The 19,032-nt window shown below is 46.8% G+C and overlaps 1 protein-coding gene across 1 annotated transcript in view; it reads left to right on the top strand.

Annotated features, from left to right (window-relative positions):
* The first annotated feature begins 2,768 nt into the window (after window positions 1-2,768).
* WDR91 (WD repeat domain 91) overlaps window positions 2,769-19,032 on the top strand; it is a 28,161-nt gene continuing 11,897 nt past the window's right edge. The window contains exons 1-7 of the mRNA XM_007466577.1: window positions 2,769-2,891; window positions 4,264-4,443; window positions 5,446-5,653; window positions 7,489-7,571; window positions 8,549-8,679; window positions 9,796-9,961; window positions 17,887-18,042. Of these exons, the coding sequence (XP_007466639.1) occupies window positions 2,769-2,891; window positions 4,264-4,443; window positions 5,446-5,653; window positions 7,489-7,571; window positions 8,549-8,679; window positions 9,796-9,961; window positions 17,887-18,042 (1,047 nt within the window). The remainder of the gene's footprint in view (window positions 2,892-4,263; window positions 4,444-5,445; window positions 5,654-7,488; window positions 7,572-8,548; window positions 8,680-9,795; window positions 9,962-17,886; window positions 18,043-19,032) is intronic.

Below are 19,032 nucleotides of genomic sequence, written 5' to 3'. Positions count from 1 at the left end.
GTGTGTCTGGATGTCCCATGGTCTCCTCTTCCGGAGTTCTCTCTGCCCGCAAATGGCACGATCAGATGCCCAAGTCAGAAACCTGCCAATCACTATCTCTGCTCCTCACTCATCTTAGCTAATTAATCACCAAGTTGAGCTGATTCCACTCCTCCATAATTCTCAAATCCTCCCCCTGCCCCTGCAATCTTCATCCCCGCTGCCACCATCTAGTCTCATCTCTTGCTTGGAGTGCCACAGGCTCCTAGCTGAACTCCGTCTTCCTTCCAGCCCTGTTCCCAACCAATCCAGCCTCCACTCTGAAGTCATCCGGCTCCTCCAACCAGCCAGAGCTAGTCCTGAGGGCAGACACCCTGGTCTTGCATATAATTGTGTCCCTGACACCTAGCACAGTGCCTGGCATCTAGTAGGTGTTCGTTAAATGTTTACCCCTTGTCCCATCCCCATGCTCCATGTCCTCCCTTCTCTCCCAACTCGAAGCCTCAAGGGCAAAGAGAGATTATTAGATTGGAAGAAAAGATAACTTGTGGTTCACCTTGTGGGCACCCGCATACTCTTCATTGTAAAATGGAACTGCTGCGGGCCCCAATAGCACCTGCTTAAACGAACATCAGTCTACCTGTTACTTTCATAGCAGGCGCCAGAGCATAAACAGTAAAGGCTTAATCAGACATGCTGGAGCTGATGAGTGAGCTGGAGAATCTAGTGCCTTCTCCAGTTACATAAAGACAACTCAGTTAAATGTCTCCAAAAATTTTGAAAGAGAGAGTAAAATGGTAGGAAGGGAAGATGGGGGGAAGAGGAATGCTTTGGACAGGAAACTGGTCAGAAGCCCACAGAGCCTACACACTGGAGTGACCCAAGAGTTTACATTCCCTGTAACTGGGCTGTCCTGCTTGAATGTGGTGGGTCCACACTGAATTTGTCCTCATTTATAATTCAGTAAATTTTTATTGAGCCTGTACTATAAGCCAGACACTGCTTTAGGCAATGGGGATATAGTAACAAACAATTCAGACAAAAATGTCCGTTCTCATGAAGCATGTATTTTTGAGGGGGGAGGGGGACAGACAACAAATAAGAAAAATATCTAGTTTGTTGGATGGTGCTATGATAAGTGCTATGGAGAAAGACAGAGCAAGGCAAGGGGGCTAGGAATTCTGGAGGTATAGAACTGCTATTTTGTACAGGATGATCAGACCTTTCTGAGAAGGTGACATTAGTGCAAACGTGTGCAGCCTCCTTTGTGTGTTTGCTCAAATGAGTTATCCATATGGATATCTGGGAGAAGGCATGCCTGGTAGAGGAAAGAGCTCCTACTATGGCCCAGAGGAACTGCATTTTGTTGATCAGAAAACCAGTCTTAGTTGGTTTTATAGGCTCTGGTTGGAAATTGCCATGGCAGTTGGAGGTGCAGGAGGTGGGAGCTGTGGCTTCAGCTTCAGGTGCCTTTAGGGGAATCTGATTCGCAACTTTCCTGTAGGGGGAGGTTTGGGCATTGGCTGCTTGTCAGGATTTCCCAAGTTCACTTTTGAAGATCTGAGATCCCAGTTAAAATAGGATTTGCCCGGGTCCTCACTAATCACAGAGGCGACTCTTGTTGCCTGCCCTGTGCGGCAGGGCTGTTTGCCTGGGGTATGCTTACACCTTTGGAGACAGGTAAAGCAGGCAGAGTGGAACAGGTCTCTACCTTGTCTTGCCACGGGTTTTGCTTTTTGTTATATTTTCACGTTTCTCTAGTGCAGATCAGAACGCCTTTGGGGCTAAATTTCCATGCAGTACGATTGGAGGACCTGAGCAGAGTGGCAGTAATGATTCTGAGTAGTATTTTGACAAATACACAAAGCCATACCATTAGAGGGAAGGAGAAGGGAACAAACCTTGCAATTTACTGATGGGCTATTCACTGTGCTAAGCGTTTTCCATACTGATACATTATCTAAATACATTTTCATTATTACTCTGGAAGGTAGGTGGAAAGTGAGGCTCAAAGATATTGACTATTTCCCTGCTTACAAAAATATATGCACTTTATAAAAATGTCAAACAAAAAACCATAAAAAATAGGAAGTGAAAGTCCCTCAGAGTCTCACCTCTTAGAGGAAACAACTACAGGCGGTTAGTGTTCAGTCTTCCTGAATTTTAAAAATGTACACACAAGCACATACGCATACCTTTTTTTTGCCCCCCAAGAAACTGGGACCATATTATACATATCAGAACAGTGTGCCTTGGTTATCGTGCTGTGTTAATAAATCTTATTAATGAAAGCAGGCTTTTGGGGGAGTTAGAGCTCTCTGATAACACAACACCTGGTTGTGTGACTTCACACAAGTCACTTTGCCTCTTAGGACTACAGTTTCCCCCATTTGTAAAACGAGGGCAGGCAGATCACAGAGGATTCCGCGAGGTAATGCCAACGAGCAGGGCACCTCAGCCCCTCGCCCGCCTCGTGACGATCTGGGATAATCTCCAAGGTCCAGCCCTACTTGACTTGGACGGCGGCCGCCACTTTCAATAACTCAGATGACAAAGCCGCTGCCAGCGCTGCCAGAAAACCCCAGCGGGCAGTGCTTCTTTCATTCGCTCTTGGAGCTGGGTGATGGTGTCGCGGGGCGGGGCCGGGGCGAGGCCACAGACGCGCGGCGAGCGGTGCGTGCGTGCTGGTAGGCCGGCCGCGGCGTGACGTGTAGGCCCCGCCCCCCGCTGTCTAGGCCCCGCCCCTCCCTCCCAGGTCTGCCGCGGTCCCTCACGGCACTGGCGCAGAGATGGCGGAGGCAGTGGAGCGCACAGACGAGCTGGTCCGCGAGTACCTGCTCTTCCGCGGCTTCACGCATACGCTAAGGCAGCTGGACGCCGAGATCAAGGCGGACAAGGAGAAGGGGTTCCGGGTGAGGGGCCGGCGGGCGCGGCGCGGGCAGAGGCGGCCCCGAGGGAGCCCGGAGCTGGCTCTCCCCCAGCACTGCCTTCCGGGGCGGGAGCGGCGCTGTCACCGCGCCAGGGTGACCGTCGACATCAGCGCGTCCGACATTCGCTTGACAGATGCGGAACTGAGGCCCTGAGAGAGGACGTGACTTGCCTGAAGTTACCCAGCGAGTTAGGAGCATCGCCGAGGCTGGAGCCCAGGTGCCCTGACTCCTGGTCCGGGGCTCCCTTCTCCACCCCCAGCCTCTCAGCAGGTGCTGACCAGTCATTGGTCAGGATGGCGATGAGGTTTTAGGAGCTAACGTGGGGTAGATGTTTGGGGTTTTGGCAGCAGAAGTATTCTGAAGTTGGCTTCCAGTGGCATTGGGAACAAAGGGGTCTGCAGCCCAGCATGTTAGCTGGGTTCAAGTATCTGTTTGAAACGGCTTTATCAGTGACTCATTGGCAGTTTTGCTTCACGATTGAGGAAGACCTTGTGCATTTGAAAACATACTTCCCCTACTCAGACATGATTTTCTGTTGAGAAGTTCTTGGAATTTATATGTGTGTGATTTGTGTGTATATTTGCTGGCTTCAGTTGGTGTTGGCAGGTGAATTGAGAGAGGCAGTGAGCTAGCAGCAAGAACACTGGAGGGGAGTTAGGAGACCTGGGTTCTTGTCTTGCCGAAGTTAGTGGCTACTTGGTGGTGGCAAAAGCAAATCATTTCAGCTGTCTGAGCCTCAGTGTTCCTGATCTATAAAATGGGTGTGTTGGAATGGTGTCAATATTCAAAAGCCTTTCCTTCTTGTGTACTCTGGTATGATTGCTCCTCACAAGGAGGTGACTCCTTTGGCTGACACTCTGAGCAGCTGCCAGGACTTTGGTAGTGCTTTGAGGACTTGAAGGAGACAGTACATCTCACCATGAGCCTTGGAATCCTGGAATGGAGGAGTTAGGAGGAGGGGCATGGAGATTGTCTCACTCTGTCTTTTTTGCTTTTTGAAATCTTAGGTAACTGAGACCAGAGAGTTGAAGTGACATTGCCAAGGTGGCTGAGTAAGTCAGAGGCAGATCCAGGCCCTGGACCCAGATCTCCTTCTTCCTGAGCCAGGGTGCTTTTACACCTGCAATTTCCATGCTTGGTAGAGGGTCAAAACACATACCTACATCAGGAAAAAACCTAAAAGCTATTACGTTACTGTGTTTTGAAAGTTTTATAGATTGCTAACTTAAAGAAAAAAAAAATTTAACATCCAGAAGCCACAGCAAGAGGAAAAAGCTGTATTAACTCTGTGGAACGAGGGGAGAATTCCCTTCCGTCCTTCAATGCCTTCTCCATCTCATCTTTCTCTCATCAGGTGGACAAGATTGTGGACCAGCTGCAGCAGTTAATGCAGGTGTATGACTTGGCTGCCCTTCGGGATTATTGGAACTACCTGGAACGTCGGCTCTTCAGCCGCTTGGAGGATATGTATAGACCCACCATCAACAAGCTGAAAACTAGCCTGTTCCGCTTTTATCTCGTCTACACAATCCAGGTGCTTTTGGTTTAGGGATTTCTTGGTGGAGAGAGTTCTTTGATCCAGAAATAGATTTTCTTTTAACGCCTAGGGACAGCTCTCTCTGTTACTCCTGGGAGAGGGTGAAACAGTCACAGTGCAAATTATTTTTGACTGTTTTCCTACTTTTTTTCTCCTTCTCATCTGTAGATGATTGGACTTGTCTTCCTCATTCCTATTTCCCCTCTTGTTTTAAGCATGTAAGCCTGGGTGGTGTTTTGAAGAATATAAATAGCTGGGTTAAAGTTTGAGTAATAAAGATTATGGCTGACCTGGGGGAGTAAATCACTTAGATTATTTGAAAATCAACTAGGAATTAATTTTTAGGATGGTATTTATCATCAGGACTTTATTTTATTTTACTTATTAACTTTTTGAAGATTTTTTTTTTTTGCGGTACGCGGGCCTCTCACTGTTGTGGCCTCTCCTGTTGCGGAGCACAAGCTCCGGACGCGCAGGCTCGGCGGCCATGGCTCACGGGCCCAGCCGCTCCCGCGGCATATGGGATCTTCCCAGACCGGGACACAAACCCGTGTCCCCTGCATCGGCAGGCGGACTCTCAACCACTGCGCCACCAGGGAAGCCCTGAAGATTTTTTTGATGTGCACCATTTAAAAATTCTTCATTGAGTTTGTTACAATATTGCTTCTGTTTTATGTTTTGGTTTTTTGGTCCCAAGGCATGTGGGATCTTTGCTCCCCAACCAGGGATGGGACCCACACCCCCTGCATTGGAAGGCGAAGTCTTAACCACTGGACGGCCAGGGAGGTCCCTCAGGACTTTAGTTTAAACCAGCTTCTTTGAAGTTACAGGGAACTTGAGTGTGATGATTCTTTTGATTTTATAGAGTTTATAGATCATGTTTGGCCACTTACCCAGCAGGCTGATATTCAGAGGCTGTCTGCTGTGTGGTTGTGAAGAATCTTATCTCTGGAATTCTGTCTCTTCCCCTTCCTTGCTACCTCCTCTGTGTCTTGGCAGACAAACAGAAGTGACAAGGCTCAGGAGTTCTTTGCAAAGCAGGCCACGGAGCTCCAGAACCAGGCCGAGTGGAAGGATTGGTTTGTCCTGCCCTTCCTGCCATCCCCAGACACCAACCCCATCTTTGCTACCTACTTTTCTCGCCAGTGGGCCGACACCTTCATCGTGTCCCTGCACAACTTCCTGAGCGTCCTGTTTCAGTGCATGCATATCCTCTCAGTTCCCTGGGGCTGGGGGCCCAGGCTGAGGCAGACCGACAACGTGATCAGTGGCCGCTGCTCTTAATGCAGTCGTTTCTTCTACAAAATGCCCAAGGATCACTGTCATGTGTCACGTGAGGGGGCTGGACAGATTGTGGTTATTTTGATCAGTAGGCCGGAGATCGTAGGTCTGGAATTGTAATCATTATTACAGTTGTTCAGCAGCTCTGCTGCTGAATAGTGGACATGTGTGGGTGGGGACTGTACTAGCAGTGGGGGGATAGGAGCCCTCAAATAGTGGACATGTGTGGGTGGGGACTGTACTAGCAGTGGGGGGATAGGAGCCCTCAAATAGGGCCTCTCTCAGCAAACGCAGGGGTCAGTGCAGAGCTGCTTTGCAGTGAAACCGGCCAACCTCGAGAGCACCCTTTGTGCATGCCCTGTGCCCCCCAGGATTCACTTGCCTTTGTTGGGATTAGGTAGCAGGTGAGAACACTTCTAGGGCTGGAACTTCCTCCCTGTGTTAGTGCCTGGGTCACTGTCTTTATAATGACCTTAGGATCCCTTGACTTGTCAGAGGACAGAGCAGCTTTAAGAATATAGGTGTGGATATTTAAGAGAGAGAGGATGTAAATAATTTACAGCCGACCATATTTACCATTTTGTCGTGGAAAGCCCAGGACGTCCTCCTCTCTCACTCTTGCTCTCTAGCAGGAATTCCACAGGAGGAGAAGGGAGTCTGGTTTGAATGGGGCTGTCTGGTGAGTCACTGATAAACTGGACGTGTGGAGGCCCATTCGCCATCTCCTTTTGGCTCTGGGAGGAACGTCTTCTGGTGGAGGTAGGAAGGGAGTGTTTCCTTTTGTGCTGTGGTGAGTGGGAATTACGTCCTTGCCAGGTCGGCCTTTTCTCTCCCCCTGCTGCTTCCCTTCATCCCCAGGGCTTTCAAACAAAACTAACAGGGCGCCCAGCCCAGAGGTGGTTACGGCTTGACCCCGTGGGCCCTCTAGGGAAGTTTGCTTCCCTGGTACTGAGGCCCTGCCTGCTTTGTGCTCCTCTGGACTGAAGCTGTTTGAGGTGGTCAGGAAAGACTGACACCGTGGCCTAGAATGTGGGTGCTCATAAGGTGGCAATCTGCAGAAAGCTTGCTTCTCAGTCTGAACCTCTGCCAGAGAGGCTCAACCTGCGGAGGGGAAAGGCGAGTGGCCAGCCCTTCTGCCCAGCTGGTGGAGCAGCAGGCGGTGTGCCTGCAGAGCCACTGGCTGCTGGGCTGACTTTTTGCTCAATGTCACTAAAGCTTAGGCTGGCTGTGAAGCCCGCAGGATACTAGCCCTTTACTGCTGGCATTTGGGAGAAAGCGTCAGGTTTGGATTTATGTCCTCTCTGTGGGCTGGCCAGGCAGGTTGTCATGTGTCCGTGAGTCTCTCTGAATGAAATCAGCCCAGGCCCGGTGTCAAGGGAGAGACTATTCATGAAGCTGTGAAGAGCCCACAGCACAGAGTTTCTACTCTGTGTCATGTTCAAGGGTGTTGGTGTGGTGTCAAGAGTTTGGGAAGGGCTTTTAATCGTTTTGCAGCCAGGCTTATTCTTTCTTTTTTTTTGTATTGAATTGTTTTATCTTATTGCAGAGTTTGTGATAGAATATATTTTTTGATTTGAATTTTATTTTAGAATATATATTTTAATTGGCTATTTTTCCCAGCTTTGTTGGAGTATAATTGACAATTAAGAATTGTATATATTTAAGGTATAAAACTTGATGGTTTGGGGTACGTACACATCGTGACATAATCACCACAGTCAAGTTGATTAAGAGGCAGGTTTATTCTTTAACTTGGCGCACCGGTTCCCGTGATCCTGAACTTCGATGCAGAGTGCCAGCGGACCAACCAGGTTCAGGAAGAAAATGAAGTTCTGCGCCAGAAGGTTTGTTGCGAACCATGCTTGCTCCTTTCTGCTTTTCATGTGGAATATTAGGTAGTAGCCGTGGCGGGCTGATTGCAGTAGAGGGAAGCACTGATCTCATATGAAAGTGAGTCACCAGAAAGGCAGTGTTGGGGATTTGGGGGCCATGTGACAAGTCTTTGAAAACCAGAGGTGAGGTTCATGTTGTAAGCCACGTAGTGCGAACAACACAGTAACAGGAGTGAACTTTTAAGAGGAGAAACACTATGCATTGATGCCACCTTACATCTAACCTGCTTTCATATGTCTGCTTCCCACCCCTAGTCCTTTTCCACCTGTCCCCACATCTGTATTGTTTACAGCCCAGAAATGATTTAATTGTTCTCAGCTAAGCTAAACTAGGTTTCTCTAGTTTGGTAAAATGATAGCTCCAGGGGACCCATATTTGCCTTTACATTTTGCCTGAGGAGCATTTCTCTAACCTTGAGATTGACACATCTTCAGAAAAGGGAGGATTTTTTAGAAAAAGGAAGGATATAAGCTGTTTAGGTTTGGGGGTTTAAGATTCTTGGGTTTGGGGGTGTGTGTAGAATTTTCTTCAGGCAAAAGGTCAAAAAGCTGACCTTCATTTAAAATTTCTTTTTTCCGTTTGAGTTCCAAAGTCTGATTCTGTAGATTCCAAAGAGCAAAGCAGGATTGGGTGGAACTATTTTTCTCACTGAATTCAGGAAGAAGCGAGTCAAATGAAAAAAAAAAGAAAAAAAAAAGTGGGTTTTGTATATCTAACGGTTTTTAGTTTTCTCACCTCCCTGTAGTCAAGTACCAGCAGCCTCACCCATTTTTCCAGTCTGCAGAGAGTGAGAGAGGCACTCCGAGGTTGAGGGCGAGTGGCCTTTGAGCCAGTGTGGTTGGGTTTCGGATGTGACGTGAGTCTAGTCTTCCTCAGGGGAGGGAAGGCTGGGTGAGATCCCCATCTTACTCATCCCACCTCTACGCAGCTGTTTGCACTGCAAGCTGAAATCCACCGACTGAAGAAAGGGGAGCAACAGGCAGAAGAGGAAGAGGCCTTAGTCCAGCACAGATTGCCTTCCTATGTCTCCAACATGGACCGCCTGGGGGACTCGGAACTGTGAGTGTGTGCTGCGCCCACTCCGCGCCTCTGTCCCCTGTGCTCTCCCCTCCTCCCGGCGATGACGTGGAATTGCCAGGAGCCTCCCCGGTGCTCACTGTTCTTGTCTGAGCTTTCTGAGGAAGGTCCCCTGGTCCTCTAGTTGTCGCCTACCTCCCAGCCTCTAGGCCTGCTCTTCCAGGGGCCTGCACATCCAGACGTGTGCAGCCTGGGTTAATAATCACAGCCGCTTTCGTGAAGCCCTGGGAAGTTTCTGTGCCCTGAAAGGAGCACCTCTTGGATGACACGATTGCCAACCACAGGTTGGATACATTTCTCCGTAGAAGCATGCTCTTGTCTCAGGGTTTGGAAAGGTAGGCAGGTTGGAAGAGAGGTATTTGAGCAACCTTAAAAAAACAGCTAGTTACAGCCGAAAACCCAGGCAATGAGAATAATAGCAGTTGAAGAGACTAGGCACCACAGGTCACAGACTTAGCGATTGGTGAGTCAGGATGCAAACCCAGGCAGTCAGATTCCAAACCTGCATGTGGCCAAGTACTGCAGCAGATGAAACTGCTCTAGTTTCTGAGCTAGCGCCCTCTGATGGAAATAGAGTGCAAGCCAAAAATCTAACTTAAAAATTTTTAGTAGCTATATTAAAAAAAGGAAAAACAAGCTAATTTTAATGATATATTTTATTTAGCCCAACTTTCCCAAAATATCGTTTGAACATGTAATGAATATAAACAAAGTATTCATGAGATATTTAACACTCTTTTTCATGCTCAGTCTTGAATCCCAGTGTGGATTTTACTCCTCCAGCACAATCTCCATTTGGACTAAAGACATTTCAGGTGCTCAGTGCCACATGTGACCAGTGGCTATTAGACAGCGCTGCTCTGAGCTTTACCACGGCCCTCAAAGAAGAGCCGCAGCCTTCACCATTGTGCCAGTTAGGCTGCTGGCTCCCTTCGTACGAGAATAGCACCAAGCATCACGCCGCCTTAAGGCCCAGGCGTGCGAACCTGGCCAAGGCCCTGGTCACTGGCAGCGTCCATAGCCTGGGAGGTCTGTGCTCTGGGTTCTCCCAGGTTCCCCCTCCAGCGCTGCGACCTTGTGCTGTGTCTGCTTGTCCAGAGCCATGGTGTGCAGCCAGAGGAACGCTTCCCTCTCCCAGTCGCCACGCGTGGGCTTCCTGTCCTCGCTGCTGCCTCAGAGTAAGAAGAGCCCCTCAAGGTTGTTGCCTGCCCAGGCCCCCCCTCAGGCTCAGAGCTCGGCCAAGAAGGAGTCCTTTGGCGGCCAGGTTAGTGCAAGTCCTGCCTTTCTAACTCTCGCCAGGAGGCCTCCGACATCCCACTCGTCAGGTGGAGACTTGTCCACCCTCCCTTAGGACCTGCAGGTGGAGGGTGGATGGTGACAAGAGGAAGAAGGGCCCCTTCCCGTTTCTCATAAATGTCCTCTAACTCATGAGCGCTTATGACTGCGATTTGTTTACTCAAGTGTGAATTCAAGCAATTCTGGACTTTTAGATTTTTGGTGATATAAAGTAGCATGTTGATAAAGACTAAATTAAAGTTACTACTAAATCCAGTGTAGTATTTCTTTTACAAGTTGTTATTTCCTGATTCTGCAAAGGAGTTTTGCTTTTTTTCACTTTTATAGAAGCTTGCAAGAGAATTTCTTTTATGCCAGCATATGTCCAAAATTGAGGAGTTTTCCAAGCAGAGATGGTCAGAATTCATTGCTTTCAGAAGTGCTGGCCAGAGTGAAACTTCAACAGACCCATAGTTATGCCTTATTGCTCGGGTAGGGACTGTTTCCCTTTTAATATATTTTTATTAGTCGCAGATACAGTAGGTTGTCATCATCTCTGCCTTCCTCTCCTGCCACCCTTGGCTTGAGGACAGGTGCAAGTGATGCAGCAGCGTGGGGCCGCTTGGGGAGAAAGGGGTCCGCCCCAAGGCTGCCCCTGGGACGTTGGGGCTTTTAGCACAGCACTTGGGTTTAGTACTGTTGTTGAAGTGCAGACATTGAGCAGGACACCAGGGAAGGAAGAGCAAGGGCTTTGGAGTCAGGCAACTGTCCCTTGTTTATCATCCTTGCTCAGATTGCTTAAACTCATCCCACTTCACTTGGGATGATGATAACAGCATTCACTCCCTAGGGGCAGAGTTATTTGAGCTGATATGAGAGCCCTTGGTATATGCAGTGCCTGGCAGGGTATAAGCACGCGATACATTTTAGTTGTAGTTGTTGTAGCTGGGAAGGTATTGGCCTCCTGGGTACCTAAGTCAGTTCTGAGACCTAAAGTGGAAGCAATGCAAAATGACTGCAACCTTAGCATCCAGGGGGTTTGGGGCATCAAAAATCAGTCATGGTTATTCTACCGACTGTTTTTTTTGAAGTTCAAACCTTAAAATTAGAACTGCAGTTTTGTAGAATGTGGTTGAGTAAGTTTTACGGTTTGCTTTGCAAATCTCTTTCACTGTGCAAGATTTTATAAGTGTAATAGATGACGTATGGAATGCTACGTCCCTTAAAATGTGCATGAAATGATGAAATTCAATTTCATTAACTTAAAAGAAAATACGGAGACGGGGTCTTTGGGCTTAAGCCTGTGGCCTTATGTTTACGTGTTCCGGCGCTAAGGTGTCCTATGGTGAGGGTGAAATGGGATTGGAAATTTTTTGTATGGTTCTTGTTCAGGAGACAAAGGTAAGAATGTGTAATTTGCAGAAAACGTGCCTTCCTTTACCTCTGAAATATATTCAAACAAAGCTTGGGTCACCGTGTGCCATGTTAACAGAGCAGAGGCAGCCTTCTTTCCATTTCCTGAATGGAGTTGATAAATGTCTGCAATCTGAAAAATCCAGTGGTTGGGTCACTTGTTTCTTTACTGATATATTTGACTCAGCAGTGATGTTTCAGTTCTAAAGATAACTAGTATATTTGAGGTTCAAGAAAAATCATAGAATTTTAGAGTTGGAGAAAGCTTGAAGGTCACCTGGCCCACCCTCCTATTGAGAGAGGGCACGTCCTGTGACTGATTGCCTCCTGTGCTGGGGAGGTCACTGCTTGTACATGTGGGATGTTTGCCTGTTTGAAAGTTGTTAGTTGAAACCTCTATGATTTTTACTCACTGATCTTAGCTTTGCCTTCGAGCTATGAGAATAAGGCTTCTGGTTAGGACAACCCTTCCTGTCTTTTCCAGGCTAAGTACTATGTTCATTCCTTCCCTTCTGCCCAACTGTTTACCCATGTGGCATGATTTCTAGACCCCTCACCATTCTGATTCTCTTCTTCTAGGGGGGACATTCTAATTTTTAAATTCCTCTCTACAATCGATGGCCAAATTTGAGTTTACAATTCAAGATGCTCTCTTACCAATACCAAATGCAGTTAGCTGTGTGATCACTTCCTGTGATTTTACTGCTATACTGCTTTTAACGCAGTAGAAAATGACACTGGGTTTTTAATCAGCCACGGTCTTCGTTAATGCATATTAAGCTTGTAGTCTTTTCCTCACTACTGCCATGCCAGAGCGCCTTCTTTCTTTTTTACTCTTAATAAGCAAGCAAAACAACATGAGTTGTGTTATTAAATTAGCAATACAGGGACTTCTCTGGTGGCGCAGTGGTTGAGAATCCGCCTGCCAATGCAGGGGACACGGGTTCGAGCCCTGGTCCAGGAAGATCCCACATGCCACGGAGCAGCTACACCCGTACACCACAACTACTGAGCCTGCGCTCTAGAGCTCTCGAGCCACAGCTACTGAGCCTGCATGCCACAACTACTGAAGCCTGCACTCCGCAACGAGAGAAGCCACTGCAATGAGAAGCACATGCACCGCAACAAAGAGTAGCCCCCGCCCGCCGCAACTAAAGAAAGCCCGCGCGCAGCAACGAAGACCCAACACAGCCAAAAATAAATAAATAAAAAATAAATTTATAAAAAAACATTAGCAATACATAAAATGATAGGCTTTCCTATTTTAAATATTATTTATACATAGCATTGTAAGTTTCAATCACATCAGCATTTTACCCACTTGTGATCAGTCACTGTAACTGTTGTTGTTATCACTGAAAAGTTCATAAAATTATAGATGTAGAGTTATGGCGATACCCTCTCTGTGCTTTCACTATGAATCTGGAGGCAAAATTTTAGAAACACATGGAAGTAGCTGTAAAACCACAATTCCTAAGCTCTTCTGGGATCTCTGTGACAGAAGCCCCTGTGGGCATCTCCTCAGCAGGCTCTCCCACTGCAGTTTTACCCCATCCTCCCCTCCAGTTATAATTCCACTCCTTCCATAACTACTCAGTCCGTTTGGGACTGTGAGGGGGAATTGTGGTTATTACAGAGATAACCTCTAATTGGCTGTAATGCAAAGAAAGCAAAGTGACCACAGACTTCTGTATTTGTAACTCTTATTAGTATCAAACTACCTGATAGCTCCCGTGACATCAGCAGTAAGAATGCTGCCCTTGGGGCTGTTTCCATGGATCTTAGCAGGATGGGGAAAAGGGAGCCCTCTTCCCAGTCTTTCATTCTGTAATTTCTGTGTTACTAGGGCCTGTCTTCTGGGTGTCTTTGTTTTGCTTCAGGTGAGCCTAAATTACTGGAAATTGTTCTCTGTTCCATTTGGATGACTGCCTGGTAGGCTCTATTCAGACCACCGAAAATGAATTTAGATCCTTCCCTGGAGTGAGAAGCAAGAAGGTCAAATGATAAAACACAGGTTAAGATACCTCTCCTGAACTGTAGGAGACAGGTAGATTATGGTAGAATATGACAATATAATTTGGACTGTTGGAATGTTATCTGAATCCAGTAGTTAAGGTTTTTAGGAGGTTTGCTCTTAAAACAAAATAAAACTTTCAATTACCGGTTGTATCACAGTGAACATTTACTTAAGTTATATGCATTTGTAGCTAGACACGAGTTTACCTTAACTTACTTATTTAGGTGTTTGGTGGATGGCTGCATTCATCAGCTTTTAGCATGTGATTTTTTGTTGACGTTTACCCTTCTTTCGTAAATAACTTAGATATGGTTTAAGGAGAAGCTCTCTCTCAGCAGGATCTGATAGGTCACACTTAGGTCTATAGCTCTTTTGGTATAAACTACCCTATCATTGTAAAGACAGTTTTTCTTAATTTATTGCAGTGCCTCATGTTAATGCCTGTGTGAATTTTCATTTCGGAGTACTGTCCAGCCCCCAACCTAGTGATAAACTGGACAACTTCCTTGCCATCTTGACTTGACAGGGAAGCATTGCTTTTGTTCTTCTTAGTGTTGTAATGTATTTGCTGGGCAAGGGTTACAAGTGGCTTTTGTGTCAGCTAGAGGAATTTGAAGTCTATCCTAAGCCTCTCTATTCCATCAGTTTGGGCCAATTGAATTGAGCACCCTTAAAACCACGTGTTGGAAGAGGAAAAAACACCACTTATCAGGTGTAGCAGGTGAGTAAGGAAAGACAGGTGTGCCACCAAGTGCCTGTGCCTGCTCTGCAGCCTTCCCAGCCTTTGGTTCCAAGGTGGGATACCCCTGTGGTCTGTGTACTTTCTTTGGGAATGCATGCAATATTAAATGGGTTCTTTTCCATCTCAGATATCCAGTTTAAAGATCTCTTGGTCAGGCTGATAAATCTTCAAACCTGAATCATAGTTGTGCCAGGCTGTTTGAGACTTCCTTGCTTGCCAGGATCCCACTATTTTGGAAAACAGCCGTCAACCCTGGAAACTCCTCCTCCTCTCAGCACTGTTTTTATAGCTAGCTGTGGAGTTCCCATAGCCGCCTTTGGAGTCCAGAAAACATGGCCTCTGCTGTCAGTTCTTCTTTTGCCTTGTCTATCAAAATGTTAGAGCTTTTGTGTTTTTTTTTGTTTTGTTTTGTTTTGTTTTGCGGCACGCGGGCCTCTCACTGTTGTGGCCTCTCCTGCCGCGGAGCACAGGCTCCGAACGCGCAGGCCCAGCGGCCATGGCCCATGGGCCCAGCCACTCCGCGGCACGCGGGATCCTCCCGGACTGGGGCACAAACCCGTGCCCCCTGCACCGGCAGGCGGACTCCCAACCACTGCGCCACCAGGGAAGCCCCGAAAATGTTAGAACTTTTGGAGACGTGTTTTGGAATTCTTCATTTCTAATTTTATTTGAGTCCTCTTTTTTTCTTGGTAAATCAAGCTAAAGTTTTGTCTATTTTGTTTAACTTTCAGAAAACCAGCCCTTAGTTTCATTGATCATTTCTATTGACTTTTTAGTCTATTTCATTGTTTTCTACTCTGATCATTGTTATTTCCTTCCTTCTACTAACTTTGGGCTTCATGTATTCTTCTTTTCCTAGTTCCTTGAGGTGTAAAGTTAGGTTGTTTACTTGAGGTCTTTCTTCTTAATGTAGGCGTTATTACAAACTTCCCTTTTAGAAGTGCTTTTGCAAAAGTTTTGGTATATTGTGTTTCCATTTTTACTTGTCTCAAGATATTTTTTGATTTCTCTTTTGATTTCTTTTTTGACCAATTGGTTGTTCAGGAGCATGTTGTTCAGTCTCCACATATTTAAGAATATTTTAGTTTTCTTCTTGTAATTGACTTCTAGTTTCATCCATTGTGATGCTTGCTATGATTTCAGTCTCCTTAAATTTATTAAGACTTGTTTTGTGGCCTAACATATGATCTGTCCTGGAGAATGTTCCATGTGTGCTTGAGGATGGAATGTTCTGTAAATGTCTATTAAGTCCATCTGGGCTAAAGTGCAGTTTTAAGTCCAGTGTGTCCCTAGTGATTTTCTGTCTGGGTGATCTATCCACTGGTGAAAGTAGGGTATTGAAGTTCTCTACCATTATTTTCTACTGCCTATTTCTCCCTTCAGGTCAGTTAATATTTGCTTTATATATTGAGGTGATCTGATGTCAGGTACATAAATATTTACAAATGTTATATGCTTTTTTTTTTTTGCGGTACGCGGGCCTCTCACTGTTGTGGCCTCTCCCGTTGCGGAGCACAGGCTCCGGACGCGCAGGCTCAGCGGCCATGGCTCACAGGCCCAGCTGCTCCGCGGCATGTGGGATCTTCCCGGACCGGGGCACGAACCTGTGTCCCCTGCATCAGCAGGCGGACCCTCAACCACTGCGCCACCAGGGAAGCCCGACAAAAGTTATATCCTTTTGTTGGAGTGACCCCTTTATCATTATATAATGGCCTTCTTTGTCTCTTATTACAGTCTTTGGCTTAAAGTCTATTTTGTCTGATATAATTATAGCCTCCCCTGTGGAATTCTTTAGTCTGAGCAGTTTGACCTCTGGATCAGTAGATATAGGGAGGAATTAACAGATTTGTGTAATGAAGGTTGGCATCCTTGGATCTCCTCCTAGGGAGTGAACCACCCCCAACCCCACTTCCCACCCCGGGACCGTGTGAGGGACCATGGTTACCTCAGGACCACCTCTTACTTTTGGGAAGGTAACAGGAGTCATCTTCCACTTCCTAAAACTGTGGGACCTATTCAGTGTTCCATGGACCATGGGATACTTCTCAAGAATGGCTGGAAGCACTGAGAGAAGGGCCTTATCTTGGTTGTTACTTTGCTCCAGGATTATGACATTTCTTCTTACCTTTTCTATTCAGTGTCACTTTCTTCCATGTGCTCCCATCACAGTTTTTCTTTATTCACGTTTCTCAGAGTTTGGGGCCACTGTCAGATCTGGATGTAAATTCCAGTTCTGTCAAGTTCTCCCTGTGTTAAATGAGTAACTTAACCTCTCTAAACATCTGCTCCCCATGTTAAAATAATGCCTCGTCTTTAAGGGAATGTTTGTAAGGTTCTTAGCATGGCACCTTACATGTGGTAAATGCTCAATGAGTAATATATATTGATGTTATTATTGTTGTTGGTTTTCTTCTTAGCTTTTTTTAAAAAAAATCTTAACTAAGATCTTTACTTTTCCCAAAATAAGTCAGAATTCAGAGAATCAAATACTCTTTCTAGAGAAAACATCTGTTACAAGCACAAGTAGATACCAATGGAGGTCGCCTCAGTCAGAAAACCAGAAATAACCAATCCTGTGTAGGTCAGCCACAGTTAGGCTCCAGGTAAACTAATAGCCTTTAAAATTTTCTTTCTTAACCGTTCACATGACTCCGGGGTCCCAAGGAACATATGTTAATCATTTTAAGTTGTTTAGTGTTAACATAAAAAATAACCAGTAGAAGAACTAGAAGCCCACAAATAGACTTTGGTTGAGTTTATTCTCTTTACTTAGGACTTGTGTACAATGATTTGTGAGGAGGTTGGTCTCAAACCAGAGCAGCTGTTTGCATCCTATCCCTTTGCTAAGAGTGTAAAAAAAAAAAAAAAAAAAAAAGGTGTGTGTTGTGGGGGTAGGAGTGTGACCATCACAATTTGTGGGAATAAGGGTGGAAAGAAAGAAACCAGCCATATAATTTGGAAAGGTGATGAGGTGGCAGCTCCTTTTTAAAAAGCTCTAGATTAGGAATCTTCAGTCTCTATAGGAGTGGGAATTACTGAGTTCATTTGCTGTAACCTTGGTTGACTTTATCTCTCTTGCTATGAAAAGGAGCCAGAAGATGCCAGTTTCTCTCGTCCAATTTATCTTGCTCAAAAGGCCTTGAGTTTCCAACAATTAAGACTTTCTGGTTGCCTAGTAATCATTTCCAAATACCTCAAGATTTGTTAACAGTGGCTGGTTTAGTCATGCACTTGGCCCAAAACAAGAGGGTACTGTGTTCCTTTTTCCCTCCAGAGGGGTGATTTTATTTTGCATAATTCTTTTTTCTGTATTGCCCAAACATATAATTGCTTGTAAATCTTTGTAATACCCAGCGTAGGGCCTGACCTGCCTCATAATTGTCACTTAGTAAGTGCTAAGCTAAATAAAGTTAACAGTTCCAGTTAGATCAAGGAGATATATATGTATTACCTCCAGGTGATAGGTGTGACGGGTGGAGAAGTGCTGGGGACCTGTCCTCTCGGGATGGGGGAGTGGGGAACAGAAAGGAGGTGGTCCAGCCTGCTTATGTTTTGCCCTTGACTTTGCTCATGGGCTGACATAGTAACATTTTAACTACCTCTCAGCATGGCCAGGGAGGAACCTTACCCAGGAGTAAGGGGAGAGTCCACTCCTTGGCCCCTGCTCCCCTCCTGGCCCAGGTGTCATGGCCGGGGCCCAGGTAGGAAGAGACTTTTCACAGCCTGGTGTCTCGTCCTCCAGAGCACCAAGGGTAGGGAGCCAGCATGTGCACCCAAGGACGGGAAGAGCCTCTTCAGCGGGCTGGCCACTGGGGAGTCCAGCTGGTCACAGCACCGCCAGCGGCGCCTGCAGGACCATGGCAAGGAACGGAAGGAGCTCTTCTCCATGACTCTGCAGGTATGGCTTGGCCTTGGTGTCTCACGACCACCTGCAGGGACACCACGCGGCCACATGGTGGAGGGCCATGGAAAATGGGGGCGGCCGTCTAGGGCCTGCTCTTACCTCTCTTGATTTCTTCTGCTGTGTAGAGTGTGGTTTTGCCTAACTGGGTTTAATTGCTTGCACTTTGGTGGTTTTGTTCCAAAACCACCTGGCTCTCCAGTGATCCCTCTTCCCGATGGAGTGTTTCCCTAAACAGGGGCCATAAAATGCTGGCCTCTGAAAATGTTCCCAGAAGATGAGCTCTGTGAATAATTGGTTTTGGACCGCTTGCATGCTCTGTCCTTCCCGTAGGTTAACTGTGCGTGTTAGCATGTCACGGGCGCTCAGAGTCTGTGGGAGAGAGACCTGTTTCCCTTGGTTTAACCCAGCATCTCCCAGCCTTGCTCAGACACAGGATCACTTTTCTCCTGCACTCCCTGCTGGAGCCGCTGCCCCGAGAGCCACGCAGTGTCGTGCTGCGGGCCCAGGGCCCTTGCCGCGCGAGCTCAGGGACTCCTCTCACTAGTGAATATGGGTTGGGGTCTGCTCTTCCTGGTGGTATAAGCTGCTTCTGTTTCGGTCAAATCTTCTGGATTGAAGGCAAAAGGGATTTACTGCCTAAGTCACCTTGTTGACCATTTATCTCCTAATTGAGGCTACTTGCCTGTTTTAAAGGCATTTTTTGGCATTAGCAGCCCTGTGCTGGTTCTGGTTCGACAGCGTCGACCCTTACGGCTCGGATCTCAAATCCTTCTGTGCTGTAGGATTAGAGGCGCATCCGAGCTCAGCCACTCCCATAAGGTACCTCTCTGAGCTCGGAGGTCTCTGCTTCTCTGTTTATTCTATTCTATTCTATTCCAGTCTGTCCCACCCCCTCCCCTCCCCTCCCCCTCCCCTCCCCCCCAGCTTCCCTACCCTCCACCTTCCCTACCCTCCAGCTTCCCTACCCTCCCCCTTCCCTACCCT

Source organism: Lipotes vexillifer, unplaced genomic scaffold, assembly GCF_000442215.2.
Source record: "Lipotes vexillifer unplaced genomic scaffold, Lipotes_vexillifer_v1.1 scaffold71, whole genome shotgun sequence".
Classification (NCBI taxonomy): Eukaryota; Metazoa; Chordata; class Mammalia; order Artiodactyla; family Lipotidae; genus Lipotes; species Lipotes vexillifer.
Note: the sequence above shows the minus strand (reverse complement) of the source record. Positions and strands in the feature narration are given on the sequence as shown.